We start from the raw sequence: 21,109 nt of genomic DNA on the forward strand, positions 1-21,109 counted from the left end.
AGTTATTAAAGAATAAGTTGCATTATCCTCACATTTTTACTTAATTATATTTAAGCATTTAGAATCATAAACCCATTTGTTTCCAAAACATTGGTTCATACCATTTATATATCCATTATATATATGCATTCATTTAGACATCATCATAAAAACATTTGTACTTTACATTTGTTTATCCATATTTCATTCATCTAAAAACATCTAGATGCATATCCATACATAAATCATTCATTCTTTGCATTAACATCATTGCATATCATTATCTCATCATTATACCAAACATGAAAACACCACAATCATGTTCATAAATCATCATAAGCATACATAAAGCATTACATCAAAACAAAACATGCACACATGTATAAACCTGCATTCATATGTTAGTATCGAACATCACAAATCATCATAAAAGCATGCATATAGGAATCATCTCATAAATGCATACATATACACATATCCATCTAAGCATAAACTCATACAATCACCATCCTGCATAGCATCCATACATATCAAATGCATATAAATCAAAAAATGGGATCTCCTCATATATATCATCTCATGTATTAGAGTACAATGAAGTCTACAAAATCGGTTACCAAGAGCCATCCAAGATACAGTCCAAAAATAAAATACATATATGCAAAAATGCTCTCTCAAATGCCACTCTGACCAGATGTTGTACCACCATCACCACTTGCTCCCCCACTGGTCCCCGCACCATTTGATCTATCTCTCCGTGGAGGCCCCATCAATCCCCCACTCGCTCCTGCACCCCTTGACCTGTCTCTCCGTAGAGGACCCATCACACCCCCACTGCTCTGCATCCTCTGGGATCGCTCTAATCTGGCATGCTGCATTTGAGAATAGCTTAGTGCTCGCTGACTGGATGGTACCACCTGCTCATATAGGCCCCGCCAATAATCAACCTCTCCACCTGCTCTTTGTACCTCCCTCGCCAATGCCTCCACAGATGGCCCCTATCCCTGCACTCCCTCCAAAACCCTCACTCTCTCCTGCAACTGGATCACCCTGTCCATGGCTTGATCTCTCTCCTGCAGCACTATAGTTAGCTCTGACTCTCGTGCAAATAGCTACACATCTCTAGCTACCACATCCGCCTCCAAATCTTCCACCCGTGTCTCAGATGCCTCAAGTCGAGACTACAAATGTACTATCAGTTGCTCCCGCACATCTCCACCTGATCCCTCTCTTGTCTCCATGGTTGCCTCACCGATATATCCCTCTCTAGTGGCTCCCTCCCCTCTATCCATCGATATCTCCCTCTCCATCCCTCTCCCACCCAATTTAACTCCTCCCTGCATCAACGGTCCCTACAATATCCGCAGTGGCAATCCGCCCCTCCCTCTCCGCTGGATCCGACTACCCAACCCACCACCTCCTCCACCTCCCCCACCACCCCCTCCTCCTCCATCTCCACCATCTCCTCTCCCTCCTCCACCTGCTATCAGTCCTCGACCTCCTGCCCTCCTCCATCTTCATCCCCTCTCATCCTCAAAATCGGGCACTAGCTTTGCTGGATCAGATATCCATAGAATCGGATGAGCTGCCAAGTACTGTGTGTACTCATCAGATACCCCTGCATCCACAACCCTCGGTCGTATGTCCCAAGGTTTCGCCTACAGCATCTGAAACTCTGCCAGTGCCTGGTCATACGGAAGTATTGGCCCCCAGGCATATCTCTCTCATATCACTCGAGCATACTCCCCTGAACCACTAGGCAGTCCTTGCTGCTGTCCAAACTGCCTCGTCACTCTACCAGGCACCTGTCTCTCTACATGGTACAAGGTCCTCCCAATAAGGAATCGGGTCATAAACACATATGGCAATGCCTCCGCATCATCATCCCAGGGCTTGCACTCTAGATAGGGTCTCCATATCACTGCATCAATATCATCCAATGCCCGCCGCCACCACTCTAACTTCCCCAGGTGGGGCTGACTCATCATACCACTGTACATAAACATATACGGCTTATCCACTACTCAGAATCTAAGACTCACTGGTCGAGTTACTGGTAAATGCTCCCACGCCCAAATATGTAGCAGCGTCACTCCCACTGCTAATGAACCCCTCCCGCTGTAGACCACATCATGCAGCTCCTGATACAGGTGCGCCAGCATGCACGGGCCCCAGGCAAAACGGGTCCCCTCTGTAATCATCTACTCTATCACCTATCCCCATCCAATGGCCAGACCATGAGAGCGCCTATTAGGACACAGTAGTCCTCCCATAATGTCGGACACAACTGCTGGTAAAGGCTCATATAAGCTCGCAGTCTCCTCCCAAGCAATGGAGCCATCATCAATGAAAACATCCTCATCAAAGAACCTCTGTACTACTAGAGTCCCCCAGGATCTGTCATATGTCACCAGCTCCCCCCGAATCAAAATACGCAGGATGCGCCACACATCCTCCAAGGTCACTGTCATCTCCCCCTACGCAAGGTGAAAAGTGCACGTCTCATTGTGCCAACGCTCTGCTAACACGGTAATCAATCTGTGATTCATCCGAATCACAGGCATGTGCATCACATCATACAAACCGGTAGCTGCAATGCAATTGATCTCGACCTCTGTTAGCCGATCCCGCAACCCCTGTGTCATCGGATGTCTCTCGCGTAACTGCAACACGCGTAGATCCTCCTACACACGGACATTAATCACTCCTCATTAGTTGTTTTGTTTTCAAACTTTCTTAAAGTTTAAACCTGAGACTATCAACGGATACTTTGATCAAGTATCTTCGGGTCTCAACAGGTAAGCAATCATGGCACACCTAGACTTCAACAGGCATTTATTCTAATGACCTAAGTCTCATCAGGCTGCTACGATTCAAAACAACTCTCACTTCACCTCCCTATCCATCCATCTTTGGCATCGGGAGATTTTCACACAAACTGGGGAATTCATTATCTTGCAAACAAAAGCGTTACTTTGCACACAAAAGCACTACTTCTCTACAATAGCGCTAAACCCCTAACAAAAGCGCTAAAACTGCAAAAGCGTTAAAACTGCAAAAGCGCCTAAACAACTATACAATAGCGTTGCTTAACAACAAAAACACTTAATTAAGCACTCAATAGCGTTCATACATCAAAAGCGCCTAAACTAGCCTACAATAGCGCTAACAGTTTCAAAAGTGTTCAAACAGCACCTCAATAGCGTCATTGCGGCACAATAGCGCTAGTTAATTGAACAATAGCACCAAAACGTAGTTTCAGCGCTATTGTTCCGACTCAACTTCGACTCAGCAAAAAACATGACCAAAATGCATAAAAATTAAAATTTCAAATTTGCGTACCGCTAGTCCGTAGTCGTCTGGCCGTTGGAACCAACGGACTCGCTCGAATCGGTGCTCTGCTACTGGTACCGGCATCCTGACTGCTACTCACTCCTCTCAAAAGTCAATCTCAGAGCTCTGGTTTCACACTAGTCGCGGTAACAAATGATCTTGTTTTCACTTCTTTCTTCCCATATAAACCCTTCGCAATCACCGTAACCTTTCCCCCGCTCACTGCCGTGGTCCCCGTGAACTTCCCAAGCCTCCCATTTCTCCATTTTCCCCCCGATTTCTTCTATTTTTCACCAGTATTGCTAAATTCTTCTCTTCTACTACCCTACCAATTTTCATTATTTTTCGAAAAATCGCCATTTCTCCATTTTCCCCCCGATTTCTTCTATTTTTCACCAGTATTGCTAAATTCTTCTCTTCTACTACCCTACCAATTTTCATTATTTTTCGAAAAATCGTCCAATTTTTCGAAAATTTTCGGCCCATCTCTCGAGGGGGCATACCACCCATTAAATTTATATTTTATGGGGCATATTCTTCACACCTATTTTTCTTTCTTTGAAACAACACGATAAACCGCACCGTCTCAAAGAGGTGCAAATGTAGTCACACAAATCTATCCAGCTTAATTAAATAAATAATTGCTATTTATTTGATTAAAAATCTACTAGTCATCAATTAATTAAATTAATATTTAATTAATTCATCTTCAAACATTCTCCTATTAATTAAATAAATTATTCAATTTATTTTAATTAATTCATTAAACCAAATTCAAATCAATTAAATAAATAAAATCCCCCTTTTTCCTCTTTTAAATAAATTAAATAAAACATTTATTTAAATCATTTATCCCCCCCCCCCCCCCTCCACTTGCATTTTCCTACAAATGCAAATTGAACACATTTATTGAAATAAATGAATTTTTATTTTAATAAAATCATAATTTCCCTCACCCACCAAACCCACTTGCATTCATAAACCCCTTCTAGATTCTTCTAAACCCTTCCTAATTAGCCTAATCCATTCCCTAATTATTGTCACTTCTCAAAGACTCCAAAGTCTTTGAAAAGGATTTAATGTTTTGTGTGTTCAACAATTTAACTTCCAAAGTCTTCCAAAACCACTAATGGCTCTTACATAACCATTTATCGTTACTTCAACTTGCACTCATGTGTCTCCTCAAGCATTTATTGCTTTGACCATGTTTATCCTTTTTGCCTTTGCACAAGAGTTTATCCATTGGATAAAAGCTTTATTCTTTGAATAAAGAGTTTATTCATTCAACTAACCTTGACCTTAACTCCCAAGGTCATGTCAAGCATTTAATGCTTATTCCCTCTCCTCTCAACCTATCTCACATTGACACTTGTCATACTGGGATTGGGTTGAAAGCCCTCACATGGATCTCAAATCATTCAATCCTGACCCTTGTTGAGATTGCTCAATCTTAACCATCCATTGCTCCATTTTACCTATAAATAGAACTCATTTTTTCATAATTCAAATCTTGAAAACTTGTATGCATTTAAGCTATAGGCATTTTGAGAGAGCATTTTAGCATAATCAACTAATATATTGTCATTTTGGATAAAATAAATCATTTTAGTATCAATAGCTTAGTATTAGCTTCTTTATTTACATTTAGAGCAAATACTTCAATCTCAAACCTCCATAAGCATCCATAGTGCTAAAAGCTGTTGAGAGCTACACTATTTTGGAACTTGGAGAGGAGAGGAACAAGGGAGAAGAAACCAAGAGCATGTTAGGAGGCATTTGGAGATGCCTCATAATATTTACCTTCTTAGTTAGATATTTTATCATGCTTTTGATATCTCTTTTGATATGCTTGTGTAGGAAAGTATTTTGTTTGTGATTTCTGACACTAATGGTTTGCCTTTTATTCTTGTTTGTGTCTTGATATCATGGACTAACCTTCCCTTTTTGCAGAGCATCACACCCCAAAACTAAAAAATTGTTAATATCCTATAAATAATCAATATAACTCAAATCTAACATAATTGAAAGGTTGATAATATCTAAGCATACATTGCATCTAGTTTTCTAATTATTTCCACTAAGTGAAGTACTCATTGTTTATGATAGGCATAATAATAATAATCATAAAATTAGGATTTCAAAATTCAAAATAAATAGTTTCACACCTTTGAGGGTCAAGGTTCAATCCTAAGCCACTCAAGAATTATCCAACTCAACCCCAAGCCACATGGGTTCAATTCCAAGCCATATAGAAGTCAACCATACCCAAATATTTGAACAAGCGCAATATTTTCCAAAAATGACTATCCAAGTCCCTTTCCCTAACTTTCCTCTAGGCTTTGGTCAACACAAATTCATACGACTTCTAATAAATTGAAAATAGGAAAGATAAATTTACATGTATATTATAATGCACATATATCTTATGAACATAAAAATCAAAACAGACAAATAGCTGGGGGTTCACCCCATAGCGCAGCAGTACTGTTGCGAGCCTCCCTCAATGGAGGTCGTGAGTTCGATGCACAGGGCTTGGCCCCTCTCCGCTCCGCCGTTCCACATCATTTGTCATTGTACCGGCCTGCTGACTTGGAAGACAAAGGTTTGCTTTGGCCGGAGAGGTAGTTCGTTGTTGGTGCATATCGAGGAGTGATTGATAAATTTGGAGCGTGCTCTTGGTCCCCCTGATGCTCACTGGACGATTGCTCTTTGTTCGTTGGCTAGGAAATTGACAGTTGTGCTCTCAGGTTGTGTAGGATGCTTCAAAGAGGATGCCTTGGCCCTCGATTCAGAGATGAGGTCCTCCTTGTGATCTCACTGGTTCATAGCTCCAGTCAAAAAGTGCTTGCTCAAAAACAAAAACAAAAAAAAAACAGACAAATAACTTCTAATTAGTCCCTAGGAAAATTCAACTATAAACTTTCGATCATGACATCAAGTTTGACACTTTAATTGGCACAAAACACTAAATCAAGTGCATTTTTATAGAAAGTACTCGTAATTCCCAACACATACCAATCAAATTGATTTCATGGGAAGGTCAAATTAGTAAGCACGTCCGGTGACTACAATTCTACAATGTAAATACCATTTGAAAACGAATTAAGTGTTATTAACTAACTCTGGTCCTAATTTTACATATTAGGTTTAGGGTTCCACTCTCCTAGTTTCTTCAAACTCTTTCCTAGATTCTTCCAACTCTTGGGTTTCATGATTAAGTATCAATAAGTTTCCAACCTTCCTTCCTAGTCTCCAACTAGTTTCCACATTATTGTCATTAGTTTTGCTTACTAGTTTTTTAATAAACAATCTCTTAGTATTTCCATTTCATTCAAAGTTTACTAGAATTCATGTTAACATAATTTTATAACTAATAAATCCACAAAGAAGAATGAATGAGATTCAATCGAAGGAAAAAATTTCAAATGAATTTGAATTTAAAATGAAAGGTTTTACATTGTAGCGCCCATAGAAAACCTTGCATGCAAATACTCTAGCTTGCCAATGATAGATTTAGGTGTAGAGGAAAGCTAAATGCTGACTAGTATAACATATAATGATTTTGATTGTATCATAGGTCAAGACATCTGAGAAGAAACATATAAGGGCAATGAAAAAATTTATTAGTAGAGAGAGTTAGCAAAAATAGGTGGAAAGGTTATCTGCCAATTTGTTCTTTTCATGGTTATCAACATAGCAACACTACAGTAGCGCAACCAGATCTAGTAGAGGTCAACATGGATTCAAATACCAATTTGTCAAAGACTCTTAAAGGGTGTGGCAAAGATAAATGTTTGATGAAGATATCAAAGAATGGTTTAGTCTAGAATGGAAGGTGAAAGTGAAGTATTTCCCATTGCAAAAAGGTAATTTCATGGTACTTTTAGGAAAGGTGTCTCAACCTTGCATTTTTATGCTATGAAAATCAAAATGTAATTTATAGACTATAAAATGAAAATTACTATTTTGAGGGATCTAGAGGTTGATTTGGCCCCCAAAATGTCAAATGGTTCTTAACTACAAAATGTTGATTATACAACATGAATCATTTTGAGATTTTCGATTTTAGAAAACGGGTTCAATCAACTTGCCAAATCAAAAGTTATGGCCTCCAAAAGTTGGGCCTCGCACATTAAAAATGTGAGAGCATTTGTGACACATAAGAAAGTTAAAAGAGGAGCTACACGTGTTGACCAACTTATGATGCACATTATGACATGCCATAAACCCTCTTTGATTGGAGATAATGTTAGGTCCCAGAGACAACTGAGAGGGGGGGTGAATCAATTGTCTAATAAATTCAAACCAAAACTAACTTATCCAAACTTAATGCTTAATACCAGTAAACCAAACTTTATGTCGGTAGACAGTTTTATCAGTTAATTGCAGTACCGGTAAAGTTTAATGCATGAAACTAAAAGACAATAACATCCACAACACATAACACAGATATTTGTACGTGGAAACCCTATAAGGGGAAAAATCACGGTGGAAAACCTTACCCACAATCATATGATACTACTGCAGATAGTATGTGTGTACAATATGGAGTCTACACATGCAGAAAGGCCAACTGCCTAGAACTCACTTCTCAATCACAAAATGGGAGTCACACTGACTACAATTGGATGGTTAAATCCAATAATAATGTACTGCTCAAAATAGCATCTTCATATGCTGGATTCAATACCGATTAAGCTCTGATTTTCCTTCTTCAAACATTCCTTCAATCTTAAATGGTGTCTGTGTGTATAGCTCTACTTATATTTGCATATACCTTATTATATTCCTCTTCCACACTTCCTATTACAATCTCACAAATGAGATCTTACATTTATACCAAAACTTAAGACCAAATGAGTAGGTCGGCTCACTAAGAGATATTGCAATAAAATCAATTACAAATGAATCAATATGTGATGCATCATGTTGGCTCAATGCATTTACAATAATAATAAATCATCTTCATAACATGTCGTGCTGATTTGGAATAGATATGCTTGTCGGTCCATAACCTAGACCTATTTGCGGGTAACAAAAAATATGCAAACCCGATTAGACCAATGAACAATCACCAAAACCAAGTGTCCAAACAATGTCTTCGACATAACCAAGTAATCTCCAAGTCATTCCAAGTGTTGGTGAACAATATAACTTGTCGATGAACAAGATATCGGTGATTGTGCATAAGTCACTGAACATGTCGGTGAACATAACCAAAGATCTCCAAGTGCTGATAAGTGTTGACATCAATGACAAAACCATATCAACATATCCAAAATACCAACAATCTCCCTCTTTGGCATTGATGGCAACACAAGATGGAAAAACCATCAAAGTGCAAAAACAGAAATGCCAAAAACCAAAAACCAACAATCTCCAAAAGAGATTATTAACCAGAAATCAAAATACAAATACAAAGAGTAACAATCTCTCCAACAATTATCTCTGCCCCAATAATCTTTTCAAAAGATAATGTGTTTTTCTATAGATATCTCTCCCCCTTTGACATCAAATGTCAAAGCAATACAAAAACCAGATTCAAATAGTTCATACAAAATACCAACTCATCAATTTGTCCAGCTACTCCCCCTCAGAAGTAGCTCTCCCCATCAAAGCCGGAAAAAGATTTCTCTGTTAATTCTGTCGGTTGATGACAATCATCAACTGTCTAACTCTCTACTGGTGGGGGTATAACCCCAAGCTGCTCTCTGAGATACTCAAAAGATTCTTTAGGCAAAGGCTTAGTAAAAATATCTGCAATCTGCTCTTTAGTATTCACATAGACCAATTTCACTTCCTTTGCTTCAACATTCTCTTTTAGAAAATTGAATTTGATATAAACATGTTTATTTTTTGAGTGAAATACCAGATTCTTAGATATATCAATTGCTGTCATATTATCATAGTAAATAGTTATAGGTTCCTTGCATTTTACCTTAATGTCCTTCAACATTTGCTTAATCCATAATACATGTGTGCAATTAGTTGCTGCTGCAACATATTCTGATTCTATTGTTAATAAAGATGTGCAACTTTGTTTCTTGCTCAACCAAGAAATTAATCTACTACCAAGAAAAAATGCTCCACCGGTGGTACTTTTTCTGTCATCTACATCTCCTGCCCAATTTGCATCTGTGTATGCACATAAATCAAAGTTTTCATCTCTAGGATACGATAAGCCAAGATTTGTAATGCCTTGTAGATACCAGAAAATCCTTTTCACTACTGATTCATGATTTTCTTTAAGATTACTCTAAAATCTTAAACAATACATACTGCATTCATAATATCAGGTCTTGTTTGTGTCAAATACAATAAACCTCCTATCATAGACTTGTACCTAGTTGGATTAACAGGCGCGGATTCATCTTGCAATGATAGTTTGTCAATTGTAGTCATAGGTGTGCTTACCAGTTTAGAGTTTTCCATGCCAAATTTCTTTAGTAATTCCTTCAAGTACTTTGATTGATTTATGAATATACCTTTATCAATCTGTGAAATCTGCAATCCTAAAAAGAATTTTTTCTCCCCAATCATAGACATTTCAAATTCTTCCTGCATCTTTTTAGAAAATTCTTTACATAGTTCATCTTCTCCTCCAAAGATTATATCATCAACAAAAACTTCTATAACCAAGATGTCATCATTAGTCACTTTGTAATATAGATTGTTGTCAGCATTACCTTTAGTGAAACCAATCTTCAAAAGATATTTGTCCAATCTAGCATACCAAGCTCTAGGAGCTTGCTTTAGTCCATACAAAGCTTTCCTTAACCTGCAAACCATATCTTTGTCATTTCTCAATAAAAATCCATCAGGTTGTTCAATGTAAAATTCCTCTTCAAGATCACCATTCAGAAATGCACATTTAACATCCATTTGATATACTTTGTAATTCTTGTGTGCTGCAAAAGCTAAGAATAATCTGACTGCCTCAATTCTAGATACCGATGCAAAGTTTTCTTTATAATCAATTCCTTCTTTCTGTGAATATCCCTTATACACTAATCTTGCTTTATTTCAGATTACCTTACCATCTTCATTGAGTTTATTTCTGAATATCCATTTAGTTCCAATTACATTTTTGTCTTTAGGTCAGGGAATTAATGTCCATGTGTTATTCTTTTCAATTTGTTCCAATTCATCTCCCATAGCTTTAATCTAGTGTTTATCTTCACATGCCTCATTAACTGATGTTGGTTCAATTTGAGAAATAAGACATACCTCTTCATTTTCTAGTCTTCCTCTAGTCATAACACCTTGGTGCTTGTTCCCAATTATCTGATTTTCAGAGTGGTTCAATATTACATACCGAGGTGTTCTTACTTGTTGTTGTTCTTCAGTCACTGTGAAATTTTCAGATGATGCCAGTGTGACTAGATCAACATTCTGTACCAGTGTAGGTTCATTTGATATTATCTCTGTTGCCGGTTCAGAGTCCATGTACCTTGAATTATCTCTAAACTGTTCATCAATCTTCACATTTGCACTCTCAACAATTTTATGCAATCTCTTATTAAAACATCTATATGTCTTGCTCTTAGATGAATAACCAAGAAATATTCCTTCATCACTTCTAGGATCAAATTTGCCAATATACTCATCTCTTCTAATAGAGCATTTGCTTCCAAATAATCTGAAATATTTAAGAGTAGGAGTATTACCAAACCATAGTTCACGAGGGGTCTTACCGGTTTCACCTTTGATGTGAACTTTGTTGAATGTGTAAACTGTGGTACTCACTGCTTCTCTCCAATATACATGAGGTAAGTTTGCTTCTGATAACATACTTCTAGCTACATCCAAAATAGTTTTGTTCTTTCTTTCCACAACTCCATTCTGCTGGGGTGTCTGGGGTGCTGATAATTGTCTCTTAATTCCATTCACTTCACAGAATGTATTAAATTCCTTAGATGTGAATTCGCCTCCTTGATCTGATCTTAAACATTTGAATTTCTTACCGGTTTCATTCTCTACCATCACCTTGAATAGTTTGAATTTCCCAAAATCTTATGATTTCTCCCTGAGAAAAGTAACCCAACACATTCTAGAATAGTCATCAATGATTAGCATAAAATATCTATCACCTTGTAAACTTCTAGTTCTTGTTGGACCACATAAATCAGTATGAATTAATTCAAGAACATTATTGGATTTTTATAGAATACTCTTCAAAGATGCTCTAACTTGCTTTCCAAATTGACATTCCTTACATACCGGATTGTGAGGTTTAACAATCTTAGGTAAATCTCTTACTACCTTAGTTGTACTGATTTCACAATGCAATCAAAATTTACATAACAAAGTCTCTTATGCCATAACCAACTTTCGTCAATATGTGCAATCAAGCATGCCTTCTCACTGTTATTCAAATGAAAGATATTACCTCTAGTCTGATTACCGGTTGCAATTTCTAAGCCAGTTTTGTTCATGATTTTGCATTTACCATTCTTGAATTGTAACTGAAATCATTTTTCAACTAATTGACCAACACTCAAAAGATTATGCTTCAAACCTTCAACATAGTAAACATTATCAGTATTGTGCTTACCATCAAAAGATATAGTGCCTTTTCCTTTGATCAAACAAGCTTTGTCATCTCCAAATCTTACTAGACCTCCCTTGTATTCCTGAAAGGTTAAGAATTTACTTTTATCATGAGTCATATGATGTGAACATCCAAAATCAATGATCCATTCATCCTTATCTTCAATTTTAGCTGCCAGAGCCTACTCTACCGGTTGAACGGTAGGTGTCGGTTGATCTTTTGTTATAGCAACAAAAACCCATCCATTGTCTGTCGGTTCTTCATCAGAATCATCAATAACTCCTTCATCAACATAGTAACAAGATTTGTCTCTATTCTTCTTAAATATGTATCTCTGATATTCAGGGTTGGGCTTATATGTTCTTTTAGCTTCTTCTTTCAATCTTGCATGTCTATCAGGACACCTAGATGCCATAAGACCAATTTTATTGTAGTTGAAACATTTAAAGGGTGCTTTACCTTCATACTTACTTCCAACTGGACCTTTAGGCATTTTCCTTGCAAATAGTGCTTCAAGTTCTTCTAGTTCTTCATTCTCCTTTCTGATTTCTTCAAGTTCTCTTGCATAAAAGGTTTTCCAAATCAGATTTATCAGATGATGATGATGTTGCAGATGATGATGATGCCTTGAAAGCTAAATCTGTCTTGATAGTAGCAACAGGACCAAATTCCTCAATTTCAAAAGCCAAAAGTTTTCCAACCAAAGTGTCTCTAGATACTGACGCATTAGGCATTGTTCTCAATTCATTTATAGCAATTACTTTTATTTTATATGCGGGTGGCAATGCTCTTAAAACTTTAGAAACAATTTCATCTTCACTTAAGGTTCCTCCACAACATTGTATACCCAAAACAATTTCATTTACTATTTCCATAAAAGTAGAAATCCTTTCATCTTCTTCCATTTTCAGATTTTCATACCTAACCCGGAAGCATTCCAGTTTTGCAATTTTGACTATGGTATCACCTTCATTCAATGTTTCCAATTTGTCCCAAATAGCTTTAGCAGTAGATCTATCTGATAATCCCATGATTTGATGATCTGACAATGCGCTCAAAAGTGCTTCTCTTGCTTTGCAATCATTTTCCTCATCTTTAGCCAAGGTTGGTGGATTAGGTTGACCTTGAGTAGGAGCAACATAACCATTATTTGTAACATCTCATATGTCCTTGCCAATGCAATTCAAATGTGTCTCCATCCTGATCTTCAATAGGCCATAGTTGGTTCCATCAAGTTTTGGACTGTCCTTCCTGAAATAGTTAGAAGACATTAGATCTCTTCAAGCTGTTAAACTTCTGCAAAAAGAGGACTAAGCTTTGATACCAATTGTTAGGTCCCGGAGACAACTAAGAGGGGGGTGAATCGGTTGTCCAATAAATTCAAACCAAAACTAACTTATCCAAACTTAATGCTTAATACTGGTAAACCAAACTTTATGTCAGTAGACAGTTTTATCAGTTAATTGCAGTACCAGTAAAGTTTAATGCATGAAAATGAAAGACAATAGCATCCACAACACATAACACAGATATGTGTACATGGAAACCCTATAAGGGGAAAAACCACGGTGGGAAACCTTACCCACAATTAGATGATACTACTGCAGATAGTATGTGTGTACAATATGGAGTCTGCACATGCAGAAAGGCCAACTGCCTAGAGCTCCCTGCTCAATCACAAAATGGGAGTCACACTGACTACAATTGGATGGTTAAATCCAATAATAATGTACTGCTCAAAATAGCATCTTCATATGTTGGATTCAGTGCCAGTTAAGCTTTGATTTTCCTTCTTCAAACCTTCCTTCAACCTTGAATGATGTTTGCGTGTATAGCTCTACTTATATTCGCATATACCTTATTATATTCCTCTTCCACACTTCCTATTACAATCTCACAAATGAGATCTTACATTTATACCAAAACCTAAGACCAAATGAGTAGGTCGGCTCACTACGAGATATTGCAATAAAATCAATTACAAATGAATCAATGTGTGATGCATCATGTCGGCTCAATGCATTTACAATAATAATAAATCATCTTCATAACGTGTCGTGTTGATATGGAATAGATAATTTGGAATAGATATGCTTGCTGGTCCATAACCTAGACCTATTTGTCGGTAACAACAAATATGCAAACCCGATTAGACCAATGAACAAATCACCAAAACCAAGTGTCCAAACAATGTCTTCGACATAACCAAGTAATCTCCAAGTCATTCCAAGTGTCGGTGAACAATATAACCTGCTGGAACCAGATACCGGTGACTGTGCATAAGTCACTGAACATGCCGGCGAACATAAACAAAGATCTCCAAGTGTTGACAAGACATCAATGACAAAACCATATCAACACATCCAAAATACCAATAGATAATAGGTCCACAATGAAGCATCCAATTTGGAAAGTGAATTATGATGAGCTTATGATGCACATTATGACATGACCTAAACCCTATTTGATTGGAGATAATAGGTCCACAATGAAGCGTCCAAGTTGGAAAGTGAATTAGGATGAGCTTATGATAGCTACAAAGAATATATTAGTTTTAGTTTGTTGACTCATATTGGGATTTGGGTGTTGTATTTTGTGTATAGATTTGGGTATCATATTTAGTTCATGCTTTCCTAATTACCATATAATGGTTTTATGTATTGCTTGTCCTATGTATTGCACACTTGAGATTGAGGTTTCATAGTGATTTTTTAATGTACTATTTGTTGGGATTTTCAAGATCGACAAGCAAAAACCAAACTTCCACGAACTATGAGCACGCAGACGAAAATGAATATTATCAAGGAGTTGAATGATATTTACATAGAAGGATTAGATATGTAGGCAAACAAGAAAAGTGAGAAGGTAGAGAATGATAATTAACTACCCCTCCATATGCAAATACTTGTAAGCACACTTGACAAGTGTGTGAGAAAGTGGCATGTGCAAGAGGTGTCTCACTAACTGAGTACACATGTCTCAACTACATAAAGTGAGACAAATCTCTAAAATTCCCTAAGTGGACACTTAAAAAATGTGAATAGGACTCTACCTAAGTAAGCTAAAAGCAAACTAGATACATCAAGTCACTATTTACACCAATGCCCCCCCTTAAGTGAAACTTAGGGAGTAATGTAAATAATAGTGATGATGGATCTCGACTACTAGCCATGTTAGGTACGCATGTAAAAATTTCCCATAAAATTGAGTAAAGAAGAAAACCCAAAGGGAACAAAACCCCTCTCCAAAAGAGATTATCCAATGTGAATGTACAAGTGAAGCAATTACGTCATAGAAGGATTGATTGAGACCCCTCTAGGACTACTTCTAGCATAGTGTACAAAGAATGTTTTTCTTGTAGGAGATAAATGAGAGATTGTTTTTCTTGCACGAATTTGATTGCATTTATTTGAAATGTTTTTCTTCATGTAAATCATTGTGTTATAATATATTTATTTGTGTTATTTAATTGTAACAATATGATCCAAAAACAATTGTGCATACCTCCTCTCATAAACTATTGTGAGAAATGTATTCCACACCTCTACTTCCTTTCATTTAGTATCAGAGCTTGATCACCTTGTGTCGTAGGTGTTATGAAAAAGATTTTTTGTTCTAATATTGGTTCAAGTAGGAGCTTGCACAAAAGGAGAACTTGTTGCAAGAAAATGACATGCACATTAAGGATATAAATGGAGAAGTTCATAGGAAATAAATTTGAGCTATGGAAACTAAAGATGGAGGATATGCTTCGAGATAGAGATATGTCAACTATCATATCTAAGATCCAAACCCATTGCAATGTCACAAGTTGATTGGAAGATATTGGATAGAAAGGCAAAGGACCTCATTAGGATCTATTTGGTGAATCTATTTTGATGAATGTACATGAAGAAGCCACCACAAAAACTCTTTGGAAGAAGTTGGGAGACTTGTAATAGGTTGAATCCCTAACTACCAAAATTTTCTCAAGAAAGTTGTACACCTTGAGAATGGATTATGGTGTTTATATAGCTAAGAATTTGAATGCATTCAATATGATAGTAACCTGGTTACACTCTATTGGAGTGAAACTTGAGAAAAAGGATAATTGCATGGCACTACTTTGTTCTTTTCCAAACTCATGGGATTGCTTGGTAATGATAATCAAAAGCACTACCTCATAACTCAAACTAGATGAGATAGTGATTTTTTACTCTCAAAGGTGATCTAGTGGAATATTTTCAAATCTAGTAAGGAGGCCCTACATGTTCCTAGAAGAACAAAAGAGAAAAAGAAGAAACAAAAAAATAGAGTCAAATCTTGTGGAAGATAATCAACTACAAAGTCTATGGCTAAATGTTAGAACTATGAAAAGATTGTACTCTTTCATAGAAACTATAAAAGAAGAAAATGAAAGAAAATTATTTGGATTGTAATTTTGGGAAGTCTTTTCATAATGACGTGTTGCCTTCGATTTCAGCACGGCCAAAATCATGAGGCAACCCTATGAAACTGGTTTGTTTCGTACCTTATGGTCTCTGGGAGAGCTTAATCGACTTCGTTGGTTAGCTCATTTAGCTTCTTGCTTTTCATTTTTAGTATTTTCTTAGTTTTTCTAAGTTTGTAGGAATACCTACAATTCGGACTTTAAAGTCCGAACTACAGGGTATTTCTTTGCTTTATGCACATCGGACTTTAAGTCCGATGTGTGTTTGCTAGGTGTTGAAGCCTACAATTCGGACTTTAAAGTCCGACCTGCAGGTGGTTGAAGCCTACAGTTCGGACTTTAAAGTCCGACCTGCACTGTGTGTTATTCATTAATGCAATGTTAATGGTTAAATAAGAGGTTTATTTAATCACTTTTCGCGTGTCTTTTCTTCATTTTTGCTTGTGTCTTCTTCTTCTCCGCGCGCCCTCCTTCGTTTTTGCTCGCCGCAACTCAGATTGGATCGCGCCATCATCGATTTTTTCCCCAAATCGCTCGTTGCAGAGAAGGTAGGGTTTTTATTCTTTCTTTTCGAGTTTCTTTTCCTATTTTGTTTTATCTTCCCATTCGTTTTTCCTTGTTTTGTTTTCTCTAGGTTTTGCCTTGTGTCGAGAGGACAACCGGACTTTAAAGTCCAATTGCCCTCCAAAGTCATCCTTCTCCAAGCTGCATATCGGACTTTAAAGTTCGGTATGCAGTTGGATGGAGGAATCTCCACATATCGGGTTTTAAAGTCTGATATGCGAGATAATTTATCTCTGCATATCGGACTTTAAAACCCAATATGAGGAGATGTGAAGTTTTGGTTGACATGTCGGGTTTTAAAACCCGACATGTCAACCGATTGTTTTTACCCTAGCACATTGGACTTTAAAGTCCAATGTGTTGGTTTTGCCTAAGGTTTTACCCTTGCACATCAGACTTTAAAGTCCGATGTGCCATTGATCTACCCCAAATTAATACATCGGACTTTAAAGTCCGATGTGTTGATAACTCATCCTGGATTAGCACATCGGACTTTAAAGTCCGATGTGCTAATAAACTTACCTCGAACTTGCACATCGGACTTTAAAGTCCAATGTGTCAATCAAGATGTTTATCCTTGCACACCGGACTTTAAAGCCCGATGTGCAAGTTTTGTTTCCAAAAGAGCATGTCGGACTTTTTTCCCCGACCTACTGTTTTTGGCAGTTTTACTCCCAAGCTTGTTTTGAGTCCCGTTTTTTTATCCGATTGAGAAAAACTGATTTTTATGATGATGATAAATATCAAAAGAGCTAATCCTCAATGTTGAATGCAGTCATCATGAATGTCAAAGCTCCCTCAAGATAAATCTGAGCCTTCCACGAGTCAATTGGAATCTTCTTTGGGTAAAACATCAACAAGAAAAATGAAGTACAAGTACAATAAGTACTTGAATATGTACCCAGAGAGTTCAGTGGACTCAAATATCAAGGAAATCAGAGATACTGAGATTGGACATGTCAGTATGCAGGAATTCATTGACCGAGTTAAGAAGGCTCCTGCTCGCCTAACCAATCTGATCAAGTCTGAGTTGCATAAATATGCATCCTTCCCAGTTGCAGCTCACGACTAGAATTTGTGCTTGCAGTAGCAGATCACTTTGATCCAAATACAAGGCAAGTGAAAGATGTAGATCGGAATGTCATTATGACTCTGGACAGTGTATTTTTAAATAGTGTTTTCAGAGGCTCTCCAGTTGAAGAGGTAGCTGACATTTCTCAAGAAAGTGCTCAAGAGTCCTATGAGAAAAATGAAGTTAAATGCAAGAAAGTGGTCAACACTGTGTACCTCTCTGCTTCTAGACATTCTACTACCTCATGATGGCCCAAGTCCTTCCATAGGAGTGACTTCAATGAGGAATACAATGACATGGTTACCATGTTGTCAAGAGTAAAGGGGCTAAAAGACTCTCATTACTTCCAAACTTGGATGTATTACTATATGAATATAATTAGAAAAGGGGCTACAAGAATTGATTGAGGCGAACAGATAAGTGATGCACTCTATGCTCAATTGAAAGAGGTCAAAGTAACACTAAAATTCTACATGACTCCATACCTGGTTTATGCAGCTGCCTCTATGAGGCAATATCCAGGTCTATCTACCAAGGGCGATAGAAGATTGGTGTCTATTTGGGAGTATTATGAGCAGCTTACCATCAAGAATCAAGGCACCCACTTCAGAAGAGTTAATGATGCCTTCTTCGTTGTATGGAAGTGCATGTTTGACAAGGTCCTGCAGAAGCAGAGATTATCAGAGGCTGCCTATAACAGGGTATCTCATTTTGGGTGTGTTTTTCTTCAATTTCCTACTTTCACTTACATCCAAATTGGATGTTTCTCAGGTGAGCCTTTTATTCTACCGAGATTCCCTTCTGACAAGATCATTCTCATGGAGTTGTGTAGACAACTAATGTATGTGCATGAAAAACAATCACAAGAACATAAGACTGGGTTGAAGTTCCCAGATTCAATCAGCGGCTACTCAGTCCTAACCAACCTTAAAGCCAAGAACATGGAGGAAGAAATGCAATGGAATACCATGCGAAGATTCAAGGCACAAAACAATTTTGACTTTTGTGGCATAAAGAGTAAACTCAAGAGGAGTTATACCCATGTCTATAGGTTTGAGGATGTTTGGGCAGATTGTCAGAATGAGGAGGATATAAGAAAGATGGATTTCAGTCATCTTACCTTGGAACAAATTGAAAATTTGGATTTAGCTAAGATACCAATGACCATGGAAGACACATATGACATAATAGACCCTGTTTATTATGAGAAAAAGATTGTTGATTCTCCACTTCCTCCCGTGCAATGGTCAAAGAAAGAAAGCAAATCGATCACTCAAAGGATTGCTCCCATCCTGGCAAACACCAATGCATGGCTGATAAAGAAGAATCTCAGGATGAAGCAGCCTCCTGCTAGTTCAGGAGATGATGATAACAGCGATGGCCTAGTTGGCAAGACAGCTACAGCTGAAACGAGAACAAAGAGTAGGGCAGACCCGCAAGCACTATCCTCAGCTCTTATGGTACAGTCGAAGGGTAAAGGGCCTAAAATCAAATTTACAGTTAAAGGGTCCAAAAAGGGTGAATCGTCATCCGTAGTACAGGAAGCAGTGACGAAAGAGCCAGAACAGCCGCCTACCAATGAAGTTGAAAAAGGAAAGGAAGTCGAAGAAGGTGAAATTCCTCAACAAGAGGAAGTACAAGTTGAAGAGGTATCACATCCAACAGGAGTTGATGCCTTGACCACTTCATAGGTAGTCATCCACTTTGTTGAATCTGACTCTGATGAAGAGGATGAAGATTTTCAAGATGGAGATCTAAGTATGGGCATGGCCCAGTCAGAGGTCGCTCAACACTTTTTCACACTGACCAACTTCTCCAATCTAGATGATATTCCCTCATCTACCATTGAATCTACAATGATGGATTTTAATGAAGCCTTGGAAGAGGTATTTGCAGAAGAGGCTTCAGTGGACTTACCTGTTACTACAGTCACAACAGAAATTCCACCATTGGTAAGTACTGAAGTTGCACCCACAGCGCCTTCAATTCTCCCATCTGTAACTGAAGAGGTGTCAGCAACAGCCAATGTTACAATATCAATGAATGTGCCACTAGATACTTCTACATTGGTGCCATCGACAACACTCATAACTGCCCCAAGCTCTAGTCAGCCTGCTCACGAGACTTTAACGGAAAATCAGCAAGGAGCTACTACTCCATCGGCCAATCTAGAATTACCACCTTGGATGGAAGTGGTGGCCCCTAAGAGGAAAAAATAGGTGATCTCTCCCGATGAGTTTGATTTTGAGTAGTTGGTTCCTCCGAAGCCAAAAGGAACAAAGAAGCCAAAGACCGTATCTCGAGTATTGGTGGACCCAACTTCTAAGAGAAAGTATGTTGAGGTCATGGTGCCATCATCAGACAAAGATAAATGTAACATACAACCCGAAGATTATACCATGCAAGTCATAGAACTTGGGGTGGAAACACATGAGAGTGTTAAATTGGATTCTCAAACAGCTTTTGATTCTTTATTGAGAAGATTTGATCGGGAGAGGGATGAAAAGCATGAACTGAAGCAAAAGTGTGAGCAGCTGACTAATGTTCTTCTCAAAGTTACACAATCTTTTCGAGAAGTCGAGCCCATAGGATCCTCAATGGACACCGAAGCTCTAAATAAGATTGAACAGGTAGGAGCTAAAGGTCGAGTGATGGATGAGTGGATTTCATGGTTAAGATTAGAAGACTCTTATCTACTGAGTTCCACAGTTGGACTACTGTCAGATTTTGAAGTAATCCAGAGTCAGATGCAAGGACTCAAAACTTCATTATCACAGGAAATTGAGGAAGTTGAGAAAGGTACTACCTTATGGAGTAAAATGGAGGACTTCAGAATAGATGTCCTTGTTGAAAATCAGGTAATTCCTACAAGGGAAAAGTACATCCAGATTTTGTCCTTATTATCTCATAAGCAAGAGACAATAAGGTTGATGATTGCAGAACTGGACCGAGAGAAGAAAGAGGGTGATGATGAGATTAACCTCATTTTTTCCAAAGTTGGCGGTCTTCCTTGCTATTTATATGATGGTGATTAGAATCTCGTCACAGCTAAAGTTATCACACATGAATTCCTTTCCTTGATGGATCACGGCACGAGACAGGATTTCTCACTTGATACATTTGATAAGCTTTTGGAGATCCTGGTCAGTTTTGAAGTTCTCGCATCCATGCTAAAGGATGT

At 37.8% G+C, this 21,109-nt stretch overlaps 1 protein-coding gene across 1 annotated transcript in view; it reads left to right on the forward strand.

The window, feature by feature from the left end:
- The window catches only part of LOC131855854 (pentatricopeptide repeat-containing protein At2g13600-like), a 58,308-nt gene extending 40,132 nt beyond the window's left edge, over positions 1–18,176 (forward strand). The window contains exons 2-3 of the mRNA XM_059211806.1: positions 17,762–17,814; positions 17,912–18,176. Coding sequence (XP_059067789.1) covers positions 17,762–17,814; positions 17,912–18,176 — 318 coding nt within the window. The remainder of the gene's footprint in view (positions 1–17,761; positions 17,815–17,911) is intronic.
- The last annotated feature ends 2,933 nt before the right edge of the window (positions 18,177–21,109 follow it).

This window comes from Cryptomeria japonica, chromosome 9 (genome assembly GCF_030272615.1).
Source record: "Cryptomeria japonica chromosome 9, Sugi_1.0, whole genome shotgun sequence".
Classification (NCBI taxonomy): Eukaryota; Viridiplantae; Streptophyta; class Pinopsida; order Cupressales; family Cupressaceae; genus Cryptomeria; species Cryptomeria japonica.